Genomic DNA, 19235 nt, shown 5'->3' with positions numbered 1-19235 from the left:
GATTATCTTAGCGATTGCCGCTTTTCATGACTATGAAATTTGGCAGATGGATGTGAAAACCGCCTTCCTAAACGGTTTTTTGGAGGAAGAGTTGTACATGGTACAACCAGAAGGTTTCATCGATCCCGAACATCCTAAGAAAGTATGCAAGCTTAAGCGTTCCATTTATGGACTTAAGCAAGCTTCTCGGAGTTGGAATCATCGTTTCGACCAAGTGATAAAAGAAAATGGATTTACTCGATCGGTCGAGGAACCATGTCTATATATCAAGTCGAGTGGGAGCAAGATTGTCTTCCTAATATTGTATGTTGATGACATACTCCTAATTGGGAATGACATACCTCTCTTAACTTCGGTAAAAGTATGGTTGAAGAACCATTTCCAGATGAAAGATCTGGGTGAGGCACAAAGAATTTTGGGCATCCGTATCTATCGAGATAGATCACGTCGGATGTTATCTCTCAGTCAGGAGTCTTATATAGACAAGATACTAGAGAGATTTGGCATGACTAACTCCAAAAAGGGGTTTCTTCCTATGGCTCCAAGGGTGCATTTGAGCAAGTCTCAGGCACCAGAGACACCGGAAGAGAAAGAGCGCATGACACGGATTCCTTATGCCTCGGCTATAGGATCAATCATGTATGCCATGATATGCACACGTCCGAACGTGGCATATGCATTGAGTATGACAAGTCGATTCCAACAGCATCCAGGTGAATCACATTGGATGGCTGTCAAGAACATTCTTAAGTACCTACGGAGGACTAAAGATTGGGCATTGACTTATGGAGGCGAACAAAAGCTATGCGCAACCCGGTTCATGAGATGCTAGCTTCCAAACGGATCGAGATGACTCGAAATCTCGGTCTGGATTCGTTTTTACTCTTAATGCGCTGCGCAGTCACCTGGAAGAGTTCCAAACAAAGTGTTACAGCAGATTCTACGACTGAGTCCGAGTACTATGCCGAGTCCGAAGAAGCCGCAAAGGAAGCGATATGGATGCGTCAATTCTTACAAGGACTATCCGTAGTGCCTAGTTCGAATGACCCGATCACCATCTATTGCGACAATAGAGGTGCCATCTTCCAAGATAAGGAGCCTAAGTCTAGCAACAAGTCTAGACATGTACAACGGAAAGCTCATCTAATCCGAGATTACGTGGAGCAAAAGGAGGTAGTGATAGAAAAGATTGCTACAGATGATAACATAGCAGATCCTCTCACTAAACCATTACGACAAGATAAGCATGAAGGGCATGTTAATTCCATGGGAATTAAACGTGTTCCTGAGTTGTAGTACTCTTTTATGGATTAGATTCATTCTCTTTTGTACTCTATACGACATCATCGTTTTGATATTTATATATTTTGTTTTTCATGTGGATTTGTACGACAATTTTGAACACCACAAAGTGAACTGAACAAACATTATATTTTTGGTCCTTAATTGCCCACGTGAGTGATAACTCTGGCAATTATTTTGTGACGTTGGTTGATGGTGGGTTCAACGAGCCATAAGTCAAACGGTATACTGACCAATCACAGAGGCGAGTTATACGGATATCTCGTAGGACACAATTGTGACATCGACATGGAGTCCTAAATGTTTTATAACATTCGGTGCCAGGTCGTGGATAGGACCTCCATGGTGATCCTAAGAGTCGATTCTTTTGACTATCGACTGTCTCTTGAGACTAAGGCAGATTTTGGGTGACTTTGGTTTCTTTCTCACGGTCATCCGTAACAGGGGGCCAAGTAGATTTTTTTCGGGTCATTTCATTTGTGCTTAGATCGGCAGGAGTCGAGTTGAAGGAAATATTCAGCCTTTATCAGGTACTCGATATTTCTCGGGGCCACTCGAGGAGTCAGAATCGAAATGCATGGCCATGCTCGAATACGAATTCGTTTTATCAGTTGAGTTACTCTCTAGTCGAGGAAACCACTCTTGATACAGATCGATTGTAAAATACGACCTTTGCGGATCCGGATCTGCAAATTGTTTTACATTGAGTGGGAGAAATTTTAAATGAATATGAGAATCGGTTATCGCACATACACTTGTACGGACAAGTGGGAGTTTGTTGGAGCCGGTGTCCTCCAGTTAGTGCGGATAACGTTATTGCACGTACACTTGTACGGACAAGTGGGAGCTTGTTGGGGCTGGTGTCCTCTACAGTTAGTGAAATGACATATAAATCTCTAACAGGATCAAAGGGTATACTTTTATATTATTATCAGTTGGTCCACGTTTATCAATAACGGTTGGCTTGCTAGATAAGTTTGACGTTATTGTCATACAGATGGCGGTGATCAACTGGTCCCTAAAAGTCACACCTATAGGATACGTTTGAGAGATGTGACAGTATGAAAATACAGTCATGTTGATGCCCAATATGACTAAGCGGTTAGTCAGAGTTATTGACTAATAATTAGTCAAACGCGATGTTGAGATAATTATTTAATACGGATTAAATAATAATGGCTAAGACGAATTAAGCGGTTATTTCGTAAATTGAATATAAACGATTATATTTAATTGATGTATATTGAATTAATTATACAATATTGTCTTTGTCGGACAAGTATTAATATATCGACTGAGTCATGTTACTAGTTGATATTTTAATAACCGATAACCGATGACGATTTATAATAAAATCCCGCCATATACATTTTAGCATTTTGAGTCGGACCACGAGTTACAAATAAGGAGAAAGTGAAAGCCCACTCCCTCCCTTGTGATCTCGGTTTGGACGAAGCAACAAAAGGAGAGAGCCTCTCTCCTTTTGACCTAATACATTTCATTTTTACACAAAATTAGGGTTTTGGAGCTCTCTTCTCTGAAATCCTAGATCTCTCATCGAAAAATCTCACAAAAGCTCTCTCAATATTGCAAGGCAATTAGAGAGCAATTCTAGCACAAGGGGCATAGTCTCAGACGGTCTTGGGTGCAACGATTAGGAGGAAATCTACATTGATTTCTGTTCACTAGGCCGAATTGCATAGGACCCGAGGTTGATTCTTGTTCTTTATCGTTTTCTCTCGTATTTTGTTTTATGACAATAATCACATGTTAAAGTTACGTTATAGTCCTAAAATTTAAGGGAATTTTACGGATATTTCCCTACATGTACAACACCTACAAGTCGATTTAATTCTTCCTACTAAACTACATGCATGATAAACAAATCCTAGGGAAACTTACATCTTGGAGCCGAGTCGGTTAAACTTTACAACACCTACAAGTCGACTTGGGTTTTCCCTATTCAACTCTATGCATGGTCTAATGAGGGTCGAGTTGGTTTATGTCTTACATGCCATGGTAAAAAAATGCAAGGTTTCATAGTCTAGCATTTCATCAAACATAACATGTGCATAAGTTGAAGAACAATAAGCAAGCATTCATATGAACTCATTAATTATAGATTTATCCCATGATTAACTCCCCTAATTCCCCACTAATCCTAGTTAAGTAACTACTCACTTGTTATCATGGAGAACATGTCATTAATGGTGTCAATTATCACAACGAGTATAAACGTGATAAGAGAGTGAGGGAATAAAGCAATAAAAAGTAAAGAGTAAAGGGATTATACCAAACTTGAGATGAACAAATGGAAAGGAAAAAATAATAGAAGAAAACTTGATTGATTGATGAAGAGTTGTCAATTCTCCAATAATAACCCAATAATCTTCAATTACCCAATAATAAAGCTTGAACAATAATTAAGGAAAGATTAATATGAAAATGATTGAGATTAATCTATTCTAATCTACCCCTAATCTAATCTAATCTAAGAGAGATTCTCCACTATTGGGACTTATTGTCTTAATTATTATAAATGGAGTATATATAGTTGTATATCATTAGGTTAAGCAAAGGTGGGTTAGTAAATAACAATGCTAAGTTTTAAATAGGGAATTGCAAGTCCCGAGGGAGATGCGTAAATCACGTTGCTACTCCCACCACGATCCGCTCGGATCGAAATTGAAGCACGTCCAATCTGTCTGGGGATCCGCTCGGATCAAAGGGAAGACGCTCGGATCAAGGGTCAATGATCCGCTCGTCGGATCAGGACATGGCAATCCGCCCGTCTTGCACTCGGGACGCACGGATCTTGGCACAGTACTCCATCCTCTTGCTTCAAGGCCTATGATCTATGTATATTCTTTATTCTTACTTCGCCGGTCGTCGTTCTTGCCTCCTCTTCATACTAGTCCATCCAAGATCGTCAACAAGCTTTCGAATATGCGCGAGATACGGGAATTCCACCTCATGATCTCCTTTCCTATAAAACATATAAAATGCACTAGGAAAGCAAAATAAAAAGGATTTGACGGATAAAATGGTCATGAAATGTTATAATAGTATGCAAAATAGGTTCAATTAAGGGACTAAATATGCACAATTAAGAGTCACAGCAGTCGACCTAGCCCGCTAAGACCCGTCACCCTCCGAAGGCCGGTTCTGGGTTGACCTTCATAGGCCCGACCCGAGCCCGCCGGATAGTTTGACCAGCCCCACTTACACAATTACATCCCAATTATTATAACCATATATACATCCATAACATAAAAACCTTACAATTATGAACATTAGACGGTATTGAGGTTGCTTCTTAGTACGATTTACCTGATAAATGTAACTACAGGCGTAATCAGAAACAAAACTTCGAGATAAAAAATGTTTACTTATGGTTTAGTATTTTTACTAAGACCATATTTTTATAAAGATTTAAATAGCCGAAATCATTAATTTAACTATTTTTTTCAAATTTAGAGTAACAAGTGCTGCCTCTTATTGTGAGTCTGTGAGAGGTCTTCAGCTTGTGACGGGATTAGCCCGTCACAAACAAGACGCTTTATTTTTAGATAGGTCCCCCGAATGTAACCTACGGGGTGAATTCAGTCACTACAAAAGGTCTCACTCTCATTTATTATCCGTCATTTTATATTCAGAAATAAAGAAAACAAGATCCATAACATCCTTTGAATCGGCCATTGGCCGGCCATGTTACACAAGCACAAAAGGGACAATTTTTCACAATCCACAAAAAGTCAACTTCAAATCATGCCAAAAAAAAACATATTTCTCTTGCATCATCAATTGCCATTTGAAGAAGTTCTTCTTTCTTCCATAAATGCTTATTGCTTAATGTCTATAAAAACCAAATTGAACAAAACTTAGACGGGAAGAAAGAAAACAAAGTTAATAAAGTAAAAAATGAAAGAATGGTTGAAAACAACGGTATGTGGAAAGCGAAGTAGAAATTCTGTAGAACAAAACTCAACAGAAGGCACTAGCCAATATAGTCTGTCTAATGGTGTTCTTCCTTCCCTTGGTGCTCGAAGCAATCGCGGCATCGCCCTCCGTCGTTTCACTCTTTCTCCCTTTTCTCCTCGTTATAAGTAAGTTCCCTTACCTCCTTGTCATCATACCCACCTGTTAATTCTGTAATTACATGTGAATTGTGATTAGATTTGGGTTGGTGTCACATGTAAGTTCGTTTTATAAAATTCCGCGTATTGTAAAAGATTGTCTTATCAAGTTCCGTGTTCATTTCCCATTTGATTGGATGAGGAAATTATTATCACGGGTATTTGAACCGTTCAAGGTGATCGATAAGATCGTCTTTTGCACACTACTACTTGTGATCTTTTGAGCAAGTATTAATGAGCAAGTACTTATGGTATGATATTAGATAGTTTGTGATTCTTGATTTAGTAATGAGTAAAGCATACTTTAAAATTTCCTAGATACTTCTCTTTTTTTACAATATTTGGATTACATTTTAAACGAATCTTCCATAATTATACACTTAGAACTAACCTCTTGGACTTAGGCCCTGTTCTTTTGAACTTAAAGTTGTTGAACTTAACTTAATTTTTCTGAACTTAACTTAATTTTAATTTTGCTGAACTTAACTTATTTTTGCTGAACTTTTCTAAACTTAATTTTACTGAACTTTTCTGAACTTAATTTTGCTGAACTTAATTTTGCTGAACTTTGCTGAACTTAACTTATAATAGCTTAACTTTTCTAAATTAAAATAATCTTACTTAAATTAACTTAATTTAATTTCACTTAATACTACTACTACTACTACTACTACTACTAATAATAATAATAATAATAATAATAATAATAATAATAATTCCCTTCAAAAATAATAATAATAATAATAATACTTAATAATAATAATAATAATAATAATAATAAAGAAATATAACTAAAAACACAAATAAAGATTATAAAATACTTTATTTATATAAGTTAATATTTTCGTACACATTACCTAATACATAAAAATAAAAAGTAAATCACATTACTTTTTTTTTCTTTCTAATCATCTAGTTCCATATTATCATCTTGCTCGTCACTTTCTTCATCTTCATTTGAGCCCACCCCGTCAAATCCATTGCCTCGCCAAATGTTCTTGACTATGTTATTTCGCACCTTGTACATATCTTTTTTCCGCTTCTTATCAAACATGCCTAAATCTTTTGTCCCTAGAACGTTCTCATATTGTATAACAGGTATCCCATGAGTGTGCATCCGTATAAAATTATGAAGTGTGAAATTAGAAACAATAATGGACATTTGATACTTAGGTGACATTTGAGGCATAACTTTTAACACCTTCCACCTTTTTTTCAATTGACCAAATGCCATTTCAACTTTCATTCTCAATGACGAATGTCGGTAATTAAAATGCTCTAACATACCTTCGGGGGATAGGTAAGAATTCGGCTTTAAATAAATGTTTTTTTTTTGAAAAATTTATATAGAATAATAATTAATCTCGGATTGTTTATACAATCGATTTGAACGAAAATTGTATCTATTTTTTAAAACTCGTCAATATTATGAAACTTATTATTCTACTTAACTTTTCTGAACTTAATTTTGCTGAACTTTTCTGAACTTAATTTTGCTGAACTTAATTTTGCTGAACTTTTCTGGACTTAATTTTGTTGAACTTAACTTAACTTAATTTTGCTGAACTTTTCTGAACTTAACTTAATTTTGCTGAACTTAACTTATAGAGAGTGACTTTAAGTCCAAAAGAACAGGGCCTTACTTATTTCGCGTATAATTATAAATAATGTATGACTAGTTTCGCGTATAATTATAAATAATGTATTTTTTCAGCCTATTTCAATCTTGTCTATTTTAGATATTTAAGACGGAGTATGAATTGAAGAGAGTAACCAAATTTTGTAAACAAATTGAAATAAATAAACTAGACATATTGGTTATCTAGTTGGAAAAACGAAAATTAAAGTTGACCTAATTGTATGTATTTACATCTTTTAAATATCGGACTTCTACAACTCATCTTACTTCTTGGTAATCTTCAAGGAAGTCTAAGGCCCTCAGCATCACGGACGTCGGAATTAGGCCTTCGATTTCGGTCATCCAGTTTATAAGCTTTATTGATAAAATTCAATACAAACCCTAAAACTATAGTATACTTACTTGTACATTTATATATGAGGCCTTATTTTTTTTTGTACACCGACCTCTATTTATTTTAAAACGCCCTGATAATCTTAACTAGAAAACGGTTTCTCAAACTATCCAAAATCACTTACCTTATCACCTCATTTTTATTTTTATTTTTTGTAACTCTCTCACAATCTCCTCGTCCTCCCTCAATTCACCAACCATATTTATTCCTCTACGACTCCAGTTATAGCTTCGTTGTGCCCATTCACCTCATCTTAACATTATTTTCTCTATTTAATTTAATGTTACCCTACCACCTCATCTTTCATGAGGACCCCATTTTATGTTTTAAGTCAACTTATTTATAACTTAGAAATATCTTGAGTAGGTGAGTTGGTAGTGGTGTTTAGGTGAGACACAAATATAGGTGACTCACAAAAAGGATTATAATATACTGTATAAGATTATTATATAATTATTTTAATTTTAGTCGAGTTTATTTATCGTTTTTTAAGCATTTCTAAATTTCTGACATAATAACTTCTTGATATTGAAAAAAAAAAATATAACTAAGTTTATATATATGTATGTATTAAATCTGAGTTATAATTTTTTGACCTATAAATATTTATTTGAAGAACTCGAAAATTTTATAACAAAAGTCATAAATTTACATCTAAACTTGTGAACTGTATACAAAAGTATTAGAGTAACTTAAGGAATAATCCAAGAATATTCCTAATAATATTCTACCTATAATATAATAATCTATAATACTTATAATATATTTTCCTAATAATAATATCGTTAATATAATATCTCTAATAAAAAGTTCAAAAATTATACTCCCTCCAATTTCATTTATTCTTCCCCTTTCTTTTTGGCATGAGAAATAAGGGAAAAAATTTGGACCACACAATACACATGACCCCACATCAAATTGATTTTCGACCACATAAAGTTGTCCAAAAAAGAAAAGAGAGAACAATAAGGAATATGGATGGAAATGGAAGGAGGAAAAATAAATGAAATTAGAGGGAGTACCATTAATGGCAACAACGATCCTCTCCCTTTCTTCTCTCTATTTTCTCTTAGAAACTCATCTAGCTAGTATATATATAAAAGAGAGTTTTTTCGAGCGATCTGAGAGCGTCCACATCATCAAAAATCAATTTAGGAAAGTATAATTTTTTATGTAAAAAATAAAGTGAAAAATCTTTTAATTATTATAATATGTATATATACTAAATTATATTCAAGTGATATTTTCAATTTTATATCAAACTTTTACATTTCATTTGACAAAAAAATATCGTTAAAAAAATTATGAAAATAATATAATTAGCTTTGTGGTAAAAAATGCTATCATTAGAGTATAGATTTCATATTATTTGCACATATTAAAGATGATGTACTTCTTAATCCGTAAAATTATGTACTTTTTAGTATGTTTTGTCCCACATTGAAAAATAAGTGGGTGTGGTGAATATACTACATATAAATAGTAGAATTGTTCCACATCGAAAGATTAGTATAGAGTGATATGATTCTATTATTATAAATATGAGACATATTTGGAACTTATGTATCCACCCAAAAAATTTTGAGTCTCATAAATATTATTTTAAAGAGCTCTTAAGATTTTCTATCATTATCTACGATATGATATAAAAAATAAAGTGGAAATCGTTGGGAACTACCCGGAAAAGAGTTAAGAATATGAACAAGAAAATCAAAAAATACAAAACTAAAGGTTTTACTAATGGTAGACTAGTAGTCTCCTGACAGAGTACAAAACGAAAGATTTTACTAATGGTTGTCTTCTGAATGCAGTAATAGAGCACTAAAGATTTTACTAATAGTTGTCTTCTGAATGCAGTAATAGAGCGTTAATGAGTCGATATATGTACGATGTAGAGATCCCTATCTAATGATCGAGACTAGGTGGTTTTACCTTCAAAGAAAAATAATATGTATACAATAGTGGTTTTTTAAGAAGAGACATGTATTTCTTGTTATGTTTTATCTTTCACATTGAAAAATAATGTAGGCATGATGAACATACTACGTCTAAATAATTAAATTATGTATCTCACATTGAAATAATAGTATACAATAGGGCGATTCTATAAATATAAATAAAAGACATCCTAGAAACTTAGGTATTAACCCAAAATTTTTTGATATAAAAGATATGTACTTTTTAGTATGTTATATGTCCCACATTGAAAAAAAATATAGGTGTGGTGAATATATTATATATAAATAATTGAACTGTCCCATATATATATACATTTTCTATATTATATTAAAGTGATGTTTATAATTTTGATATAAAAAATTTATATTTCATTTGACAAAAAAGTATCGTATGAAAATTATATAATTAGATTGTGACAAAAAAATGCTATCATTAGAGTGTAGATTGTATTGTATTGTATTTTCTCATTATTAAATCGGGTTGATGTCAAAGTAGGTGCAAAAAAAATGGTGTACTTAGTATGTTATTTGTCCTACATTGAAAAATAATGTAAGTGTGGTGAATATACTATGTATAAATATTAGAATTGTCCCACATCGGAAGATTACCATAAAGCAGGGTGATCTTATGATTATAAATAGAAGTCATAACTCATAACCCAAAATCTTGTGATTCTCTTAAGTATTGTCAAAGAGAGCTCTTAAAAGAGTTTGTATTACTGTCTCTACAATATTTTTAACCTAAGTTAACCTTTGGAAAATCTTTTAGTTATTATAATATATACTCTGTATTTCTTATTTTAATATTCAAGTGATGTTTCTAATTTTTATATAAAAGCTTTTACATTTCATCATTTGGCAAAATAATGTCGGTAAAAAAATTATGAAAATAATATTATTAGATTCATGGTAAGAAATGCTATCATTAGAGTTCACATAGATTTCATATAATTTGCACATATTAAAGATGATTTATTTCATAATATGTTATATGCCCCACATTGAAAAATAATATAGGTGTGATAAATATACTACATATAAAAAATAAAATTTTTCCACATCGAAATATAACATAAGGTGTGAATTCTATGATTATAAATAGGAGGCATCCTTGGAACTTAGGCATCAACCCAAAATCTTTTGAGTTTCTTAAATATTGTCTTGGAGAGCTCTTAAAATTTTATATCATTATATTTTCTACCTATAGATTTTATATATATGTCTCATATTGAAAAATAATATAGATGTGGTAAATATACTACGTTTAAATAATATAATTAGAATTGTGATAAAAAAATATTCTATCATTAGAGTATAGATTCCTATAATTTGCACATATTTTAATTATGATAAAAAAAAATAGAAAACAAACGTCCATGGTAACATGTGTAATCTATCAAAGTTCAAGGTTAACATGAGAAATTTCCAATATTATAATGATATAGTTACTTAAATTTTCATTTAAAAGAGAGAGATATCCGTACAAATAAAACAATAAAGGGGGTATTATTTTTTAATTGTTATTTTATTGTCACGCCATCAAACTTAACGTCCATTTAACAGCCTTTACATTAGGGGTACCATGGGCAAAAAAATGGAACCTCATGGGTACCATAGGCAGATTCTTAAATGTAGGGGTAACATGGAAAATCTGACAAAATTAAGGGATACCACGGGAAATTTCCGTATCTCAATTATGTTAATTTTTTTTTGAAGAAAAACAACGTATAAATATTAATGGAGAATACTTGATCATATTATTAAATTTAAATATAACTATTAGATATAATGAGTAACAATTGTCTGTATTTGGTATTCGAGATTTCGTTGGATGTCGAACTAAGTGCAAAAAAAAAGATGATGTCATTCTGAGTATGTTATTTGTCTGACATTGAAAAACAATGCAGGTTTGATGAATATATATTACGTATAAATAGTAGAATTGTTCCACATCAGAAAAAAAATCTAAGTTTGGTGAGTATATTACTTATAAATAGTAGAATTGTCCTACATCGAAAGATTGACATAAGATAAATAAGAGTTAACCCACGTATATATTAATCTTTTATTTTTGTTGAAAAAGATATTTTAATAATATGTAAACAAATCATTAGACATAGAATGTAAACATTAAACCCTTATAACGGATTTTTTTTTTGCATTATAAATAAGTTAATTACCCCGTTACAACGCACGGGCATTCAAACTAGTTTAATAATATTATGTCTTCTATACTTTATTAATCCTTTATTTTTATGCATAAATTATACTGAACCGTTGATAGATAATGGTCTCTCAATTTCTTTTTAGGAAATTGTGAGGATTTTGACTCCATTAATGATAGTACAACTAGTGGTATATTACTTACTAAGTGCAAGGGAGTTAGTTATCTAATTATGTATATGTTTGTTCTTTGTGCATTTTCCTATTTACGTTTCCATAAAATAAAATTTACTAGTATTGGTGCCCGGCTTCGCTCGGGCTACCTCTACTTACCATTAATTTTTTTTTTATTAAATAAAACTACTTAAAAGTTGCATAACCCATAAATTTATCATTAATATATTTTTCTATAACATATCCTAAAATTACGATGAAATAAATTTTGAGACAAATTCACTACTCCCGCTATTAATATTTTACTCTTATTAATGAAATAATAGTAATAATATTTTACTACTTGCCTGTAATCATTGTTACTTTCACTACTCCCGCCGGAGTTATTGTTACTGTCACTACTGCCGCATTAATATTGATAATTTCACTACTCCCGCCGTAATTATTGTTACTTTCACTACTCCCGCCGTAATTATTGTTACTTTCACTATTGCCGCATTAATATTGATTATTTTACTACTCTCATTGTTGTTTCTACCACTTTCACTAATCTCGCTGATAATATTGTTACTTTTACTATTCAAATGAGTGATTACTATCATATAACTATATACAATGTTACTACAATTCCTTTCTTTATTGACGAAATTACTTTTACTACTTGGGCATGCAACTTTTAAGAGGATTATATATTTATATAAATATTTTACATATATGCATTAAATCAAATCGAAAGAATTATGCAATATTATATATTATGGAATCTAACTTGAATTATTTATAACCTACTTATTATATTTTTGTATGTTAAATAATTAACATCTCTATATATCTCATAAACTATAAAGTTTAATAAAAGTGCATAAATTTTAAATTTAATATATATATATATAATTTTATGATGATAATAATTAATACCATAAGTGTGCATATTTATACTAATTAATTATTTTATTTTAAGGAAATTGACCATCTTCTAGTCTTCTATAAATATTTAGGAAAATTACCAAGCATCTTTTTTTTTTTATTCTTCTTGAAATTGACCATCTTAATTAATTATTTTATTTTAAGGAAATTGACCATCTTAATTAATTATTTTTATTTTATTTTAAGGAAATTGATCATGTTTTAGTCTCTTACAAATATTTAGAAAAATTACCAAGCTTCTATATAATTTAATTTTAACCCAAACTATATAATATTTGCATTGAGATCCCTTAATTGGGTCCATCACACGGTGCTATTGATTTAAAACTATATAGTATAATTAATTTGTATATCTTTTTTTAATTACATTGAAGTCCATTGGTTTCTAGATTTAATATATAGTATTGATTGATTGATTGATTATTATTTTTGTTATGTACTCCGTATTTAGTTTAATTGAGACCGCCCCATTTATTTTATCAACAACTCATTTATGTCATATATCCCCTCCCATATCTCTATCGTCCCTCTTTGTTTCTTATCCCTAATATTCGCCTCCATCTCTTACCTCTGTCGCTGGTATAAATCTTCATCTTTTAACTTTCACTACTCTAGAAATCGAAAAAAAAAAAATTTACATTTGATATATTACATCAGACCGCGGGTCCCTTTTAATAATTGAGCTTATATGTATTTCCTTTTTTTTGAGCTTTTAATTAAGCTTATATGTATTTTCTCAAGAGACCTTGCCATAGAAGTTAAAATTAAGCAATATCACAAAGTGAGGAACTCATTCAAATTCGATAACTTAACTAATTTGAACTTATTCTTTTTCTCAATACATTCACATGAAATACGAAAATTAATGTCATGTCAATTTAACGTATAATTAATACAGTAAATTGGGTGTCACCCGGTGGCGCCCTTTCATTTTCCATATACATATATGCGTATGTATAGTGCGGGACATAAACAAGTAGACGTCCAAAAGAATAAAATCCTAGTCTTAGGAATTAAAGGTACCATCCATAATTCTATATTGACATTTGCATGCACCTCATTAAAATTTGGCATGTTAAATAGTGATGTACTATTCTACTGTAAAACCGTTGTAAGACGCATCTGGACTTTATTAAAAAGTTAATAACTTGTAGCTTGACATGAGTAGGTTATTTGAAAATTTAATTAGAATGAGTTAAAAATGATCCTAACCTGTGAAGAATGATTAAAATTGCAGATTGTGGGAGACAGGTCTAGTAGCATTGGTGTTCTACACAGCATGGGTGTCACCATTCGAATTCGGGTTCCTTAAGAATCCGATAAAAGGACTTGCAATAGCAGATAATGTGGTGAATGCATTTTTCGCGTTTGATATAGTGTTGACCTTCTTTGTAGCATACATTGATTCACAAACATACCTCCTCATTGATAATAGAAGCGACATAGCTTGGAGGTACTTGAAAACTTGGTTTCTTTTCGATACCATATCGACTATCCCTTCTGAATTTGTGGGCAAAGTACTTCCTGATAACATCCATGCTTATGGCCTCTTTAATATGCTCCGCCTTTGGCGTCTTCGAAGAGTTAGTCAGATGTTCTCCAGGTATGTAACTTCCTCCACTTTTTGTTATTATACGGATTAATAATAATCTAATAATACAAGCAATCAAGGCTGACGCTGAATGATGAGGAATGAATTATAGGGTTTATATTGCTTTGATTCTGGTACTACTAAGTGAGATTTCGAATTAGTTATTTCGGTAATTTTGAGTCAAATTCAGGCTATATCTTATCGGTTCGGTGGTTTCGGCTCGATACATTTTGTGAGTGACATTAACCGTCACTTGCTCCGGCCCGTCTTCAACAAGACTAACTGTTATAGAACAGCGTAGTGAACTGTTGTATGACATTGTTTGTATAATAAACGAAAGCGAATCTAAGTAAAGAATCAACGGAATGAACGATTTGTATATTCTATAGATAACTCCCTTTGGAAGGAAAGAAAGAAAGAAAGAAAGAAAGAAATGGACTTTGAGTATGTTATTGACTAATATTATTGGATATTGACAGATTGGAGAAAGATCGCAAATTTAGCTACTTTTGGATCAGATGTTGTAAGCTAGTGTTTGTGAGTACTCGGGTTTTCAATCACTTTGTTCTTTTCAATTTCTTAGATAACAGTTTACTTTGAAATGTTACTTACTGAGCTTGATTATTATGTGAATGTAGGTGACCCTTTTCGCGGTTCATTGTGCTGGCTGCTTTTACTACTACCTGGCAGCCCATTACCCAGACCCGGCAAAGACATGGATAGCTCTTCAAATAGCAGATTTCCGTACCGCGAATCTAGGGCACTTGTATGTCACAACAATGTATTGGTCCATCACCACGCTTTCAACTACCGGCTATGGTGATCTTCACCCTGTTAATATAAGGGAGATGATCTTTGTCCTCTTTTATATGCTCTTCAATCTTGGCCTCACTGCCTACTTGATTGGTAATATGACCAATCTTGTGGTTCATGGTACCAGCCGAACTCGTAACTTTGTGAGTTTCCTTCTAATTGCTCCAAGTATCCTTAACCCACTATCTAGGTGATTATATGCTAACAAGTGGAGGTTTTGTGGGATGATAGAGGGACACAATTCAAGCAGCATCAAGTTTTGCACAAAGGAATAGGCTTCCAGTAAGACTCCAAGATCAAATGCTTGCTCACTTGTGTTTGAAATACAGAGCTGATTCTGAAGGACTTCAGCAGCAAGAGATTCTCGAGTCCCTTCCTAAGGCTATCAAATCCAGCATTTCTCAGTTTCTGTTCTATCAATTGCTTGACAAGGTCTATCTGTTTCGTGGTGTATCCAGCGACTTGCTTTTCCAGCTGGTATGTTTTCGTAAGACCTCCAAACCAAATTATGTGCTTCAGTTCTCTTAAGAGGCAGTTTCGATGCTGATAGGATTTGTTCAGGAACTATAGTTCTATACTACCTCTCACATATTAAATTTGTTCCCCCTTTCATCCGGTAAACCTTGCTATGAACCTGAACCATGTTAAACTGGATATGTCTTCTTTCTTACTTTCTAGCAGTGAAATGACTGTTTCTTGATCCTGAAATGCTAAATTTTTTTCCAATAAGGTTTCTGAAATGAAGGCGGAGTACTATCCACCCAAAGAAGATGTGATACTACAGAATGAAGCACCCACGGATCTTTATGTGCTAGTACATGGTGTGATGGTGAGATTTACCTTTCAATTTTCAAACACCAAGTCTGTGACATCTAGTTCAGCTGCGTTTTTATCGCAAGGTCTGTGACATAACAATAATGCTTACGTACGTATTTAACTCTAGAGTTTTAAATATATTTGTTAATTATCTGTTAAAAAGAAAAATATATTATACTCGGTTATATGTTTCAAGGATTGTGGTAATCACGCTAATTGTTAATGGACTAATCTTACTAGCAAGATTATTATATACAGCGGTTTGTGCATCTGATTTAGTGACTCACTCTCTTGCAGGAACTTGTTGTGTCCAAGCATGGAAATGAGCAGGCAAGTTTGTGGTGATTTATTTGCTTATCTGGAACTGACAGATCCTAGTAACCTAACTCCGATTTTGACCCAAACACGAAAGTGACTGATCCAAGGCCCACTTAAGCAGATGAATAATTTGAAAATTCACTTAATCAGTCGCACAATAACTTAGCTGAATAACTCGTAACAGGACTATGTTTGTCATAATATTTGAAATTCAACTTTCTTGAGATGCTAATGAAAATATATTATATATGTGCAGGTAATTAAAGAGGTTAAAGCAGGAGATGTGTGTGGAGAGATATGTGTTCTGTGTTACAGGCCACAGCTTTTCACAGTCCGGACCAAGAGGTTATGTCAGCTGCTGCGTTTGAATCGAATAGCTCTCCTTAATCTTGTACAGGCAAATGTGGGAGATGGAGCAATTATTATGAATAACCTCTTAGAGGTATGTTTCCATTTACAATGGAATCCTAAAATCTTATTCTTCAGCTTAAAAGTAAAGGCAGTGACAGAGGGTTTAACTCTCACATACTCCCTCCTATTCTAAATAACCTTCCCTATTTCCTTTTTCATCTATTCACAATACCTTCCCTATTTCCTTCGGTTTAAACCACCTTAATTGTTCTTTTGAACATTTTAAATTTTTATCTGTGATAGTTTTGATTTCACCCACACATTGTGATAGTGTGATAGATGCTGCAAAAAAGCTGTTCATAATTAACTAATGACATGGTTTTATGGGGGAAACAGTATCTAAAAGGTCAGGATGATCCAATAATGCAAAGTGTGCTACGAGATGTGGAGAAAATGGTAGGCGAAGGTCAAACAGATCTGCCTCTGGGTTTATGCTTTGCAGCTGGACGAGGAGATGAGTCGTTGTTGCTACAGTTGCTAAAACGAGGTTCTGATCCCAACGAGCTAGACACGAATGGTCGCACTCCTCTGGTAACTTCAGTCATATATGTCCACTCTTTTGGTGTTTTACAAATCCCTCTAGAATTGATACACGCCTACACGGGCGGCTATACTTATTCTGCTGATCTTTATTTCCTTACTCCTCCTTACATATTGTCCATTTATCATGTGTGGAGCAGCATATTGCAGCTGCCCATGGAAATAAAGATTGCGCCAGTTCACTCATCTCGTTCGGGGCTGATCCAAACATTAAAGGTATGCCGAAAAAGTTGTACTCAGATGCAGCATCCTTTAAACTTCCATTTACATATTTTTACTTGTTGATCTAATGGATGAATTATTTATCCATTATGATACAGACTATGAAGGGAGTGTGCCGCTTTGGGATGCAATAGTGGGCAAGCATGAGTCCTTGATTAAGCTACTTCTGGACAATGGGGCATCTCTAGCTTCAGGGGACGTGACTCGATATGCTTCCTACGCTATAGAGCAAGACAGTCTAAAGATACTAGAGGACATTCACAAGTATGGCGGTGATTTAACTTCGGCCAATAGTACTGGAACTACACCACTTCATGCTGCGGTTACTGATGGAAACATCCCAATGGTGAAGTTTCTTCTCGATCAAGGGGCCGACATCGACAAGGCCGATGAGCATGGATGGACTCCGAGGACGTTGGCTGATTTCCATGCCAATGAAGAGCTTATTGCATTATTCAATACTAAGAAATTGGCTGACATTAATTCCTATGCTAGAGCTTCGAACAAGAAAGAAAGTCTTACTTTTCGGATCCAAAAATACCCGAGTACTGGTTCGATTCCTATTCCTCCAGAAGCTCCTGTGATGATTCCGGTTGAAAAACACCCTAGACGCCGTGTTAACAACTTTCAGAATTCTCTTTTTGGTGTCGTCTCAGCTGCCACTAGAGGTTAGAGAGACTTCATTTCCTAATCATCATTTGTCGGTTTTTTAAGAGTAACAGCTGGTCTTGCATCAGTTTGTCGACTCAAAAGTTACCATATGTCGTTTTCAGTCATTCAAAATAATTACCATCACAGCCAAACTCTAAATCTGTTGCGTCTGCAAGTACTTCATGCAGTAAAAATTTTGGTAACGAATTTGCGCAGGTGAAACAACAGCTGAGGAAGAAAGTATGACAGAATTGAAGGGACATGAAAACCAAAATGATGGCAGAGTAACATTGAGATGCCCAGGTATAAGCGAGGCCCGAAAGCTAGTCAGGTTGCCTGATACCATTCAAGAACTACTTCAAATTGGCAGTCAGAAATTTGGATGTCACTGCATTCAAGTATTAACAACAGATGGAGCTGAGATTGATGATATAGGACTCATTAGAGATGGCGATCACCTCTGCCTCGTCCATGATGCCAAAAATAAGTTGCCTTTGAGTTCGTAGGGTGTCAGGCCTTCCACTTTCGAGATGCATCTCAAACTCGTCATTTTCTCTCATCTATCTCCCTTCAGTAAAACATGCGAGTATGTCACAGCCTGGTCCTCAGATATCGGTATCACTCTAGTTTCGTTTCCGTTTCCTTTTCATACATGGTGTCAATCCAATTGTATATTATCCTTAATTGTACATAATTTCTACGTGCTTTTTGACTTGCATGTTGAAAAATATAGATATCGTCGCTCATACGGATGTGAATTTAGATCTCATCAATATCGAAAATGTATTTTGATTTCCTTGCACAAAAAAACATTACTTCCATTTTTCGGGATGTGGCCATGCTGCCCTTCATCATATTTTGTCTCCAAAATAATGCGAATATAGAATTTTCTTTGAGACTCAAAATTACATTGCATGTGTTACTGTAGATAATTTCCGTTTACTTTCTGATTGATTGTGTTTATGTATGTCAAACGAAACGTGATGAAAAGAGAAACAAGAATGACTACATGCTAAACCTGGTATTGATTCTTGTAAAAAAAGGACTAGACTCAAACCGAATAGCCCCATAATAACCCTATAACCAAAAATACAATAAACTTGATGTATCCATCCACGATTATCAGATTTGTTTCGTGGATGGATACATCAAGACGGCTACACTGTTTCCCTCCATCAAG

The 19235-nt window shown here is 33.6% G+C and overlaps 1 protein-coding gene across 1 annotated transcript; it reads left to right on the top strand.

Moving 5' to 3' along the window:
* Positions 1 to 4906: 4906 nt before the first annotated feature.
* On the top strand, positions 4907 to 18847 carry LOC141605569 (potassium channel AKT1-like). The gene is made up of 12 exons (XM_074424396.1): positions 4907 to 5408; positions 13931 to 14296; positions 14764 to 14821; positions 14923 to 15240; positions 15329 to 15574; positions 15828 to 15926; positions 16211 to 16243; positions 16488 to 16673; positions 16979 to 17173; positions 17323 to 17398; positions 17503 to 18072; positions 18272 to 18847. Exons 1-12 carry the CDS (start codon positions 5224 to 5226, stop codon positions 18559 to 18561), a joined length of 2622 nt encoding a protein of 873 aa, XP_074280497.1. The 5' UTR covers positions 4907 to 5223; the 3' UTR covers positions 18562 to 18847.
* The last annotated feature ends 388 nt before the right edge of the window (positions 18848 to 19235 follow it).

Source organism: Silene latifolia, chromosome 10 (assembly GCF_048544455.1).
Source record: "Silene latifolia isolate original U9 population chromosome 10, ASM4854445v1, whole genome shotgun sequence".
NCBI classification, from domain to species: domain Eukaryota; kingdom Viridiplantae; phylum Streptophyta; class Magnoliopsida; order Caryophyllales; family Caryophyllaceae; genus Silene; species Silene latifolia.
Note: the sequence above shows the minus strand (reverse complement) of the source record. Positions and strands in the feature narration are given on the sequence as shown.

Coding starts and splice junctions, on each gene's coding strand:
- LOC141605569 (XM_074424396.1), top strand. CDS start 5,224: ATGAAAGAATGGTTGAAAACAACGGTATGTGGAAAGCGAAGTAGAAAT. Junction 15,575..15,827: donor GCGACTTGCTTTTCCAGCTG/GTATGTTTTCGT, acceptor TTTTCCAATAAG/GTTTCTGAAATGAAGGCGGA. Junction 17,399..17,502: donor GGCTGATCCAAACATTAAAG/GTATGCCGAAAA, acceptor ATTATGATACAG/ACTATGAAGGGAGTGTGCCG.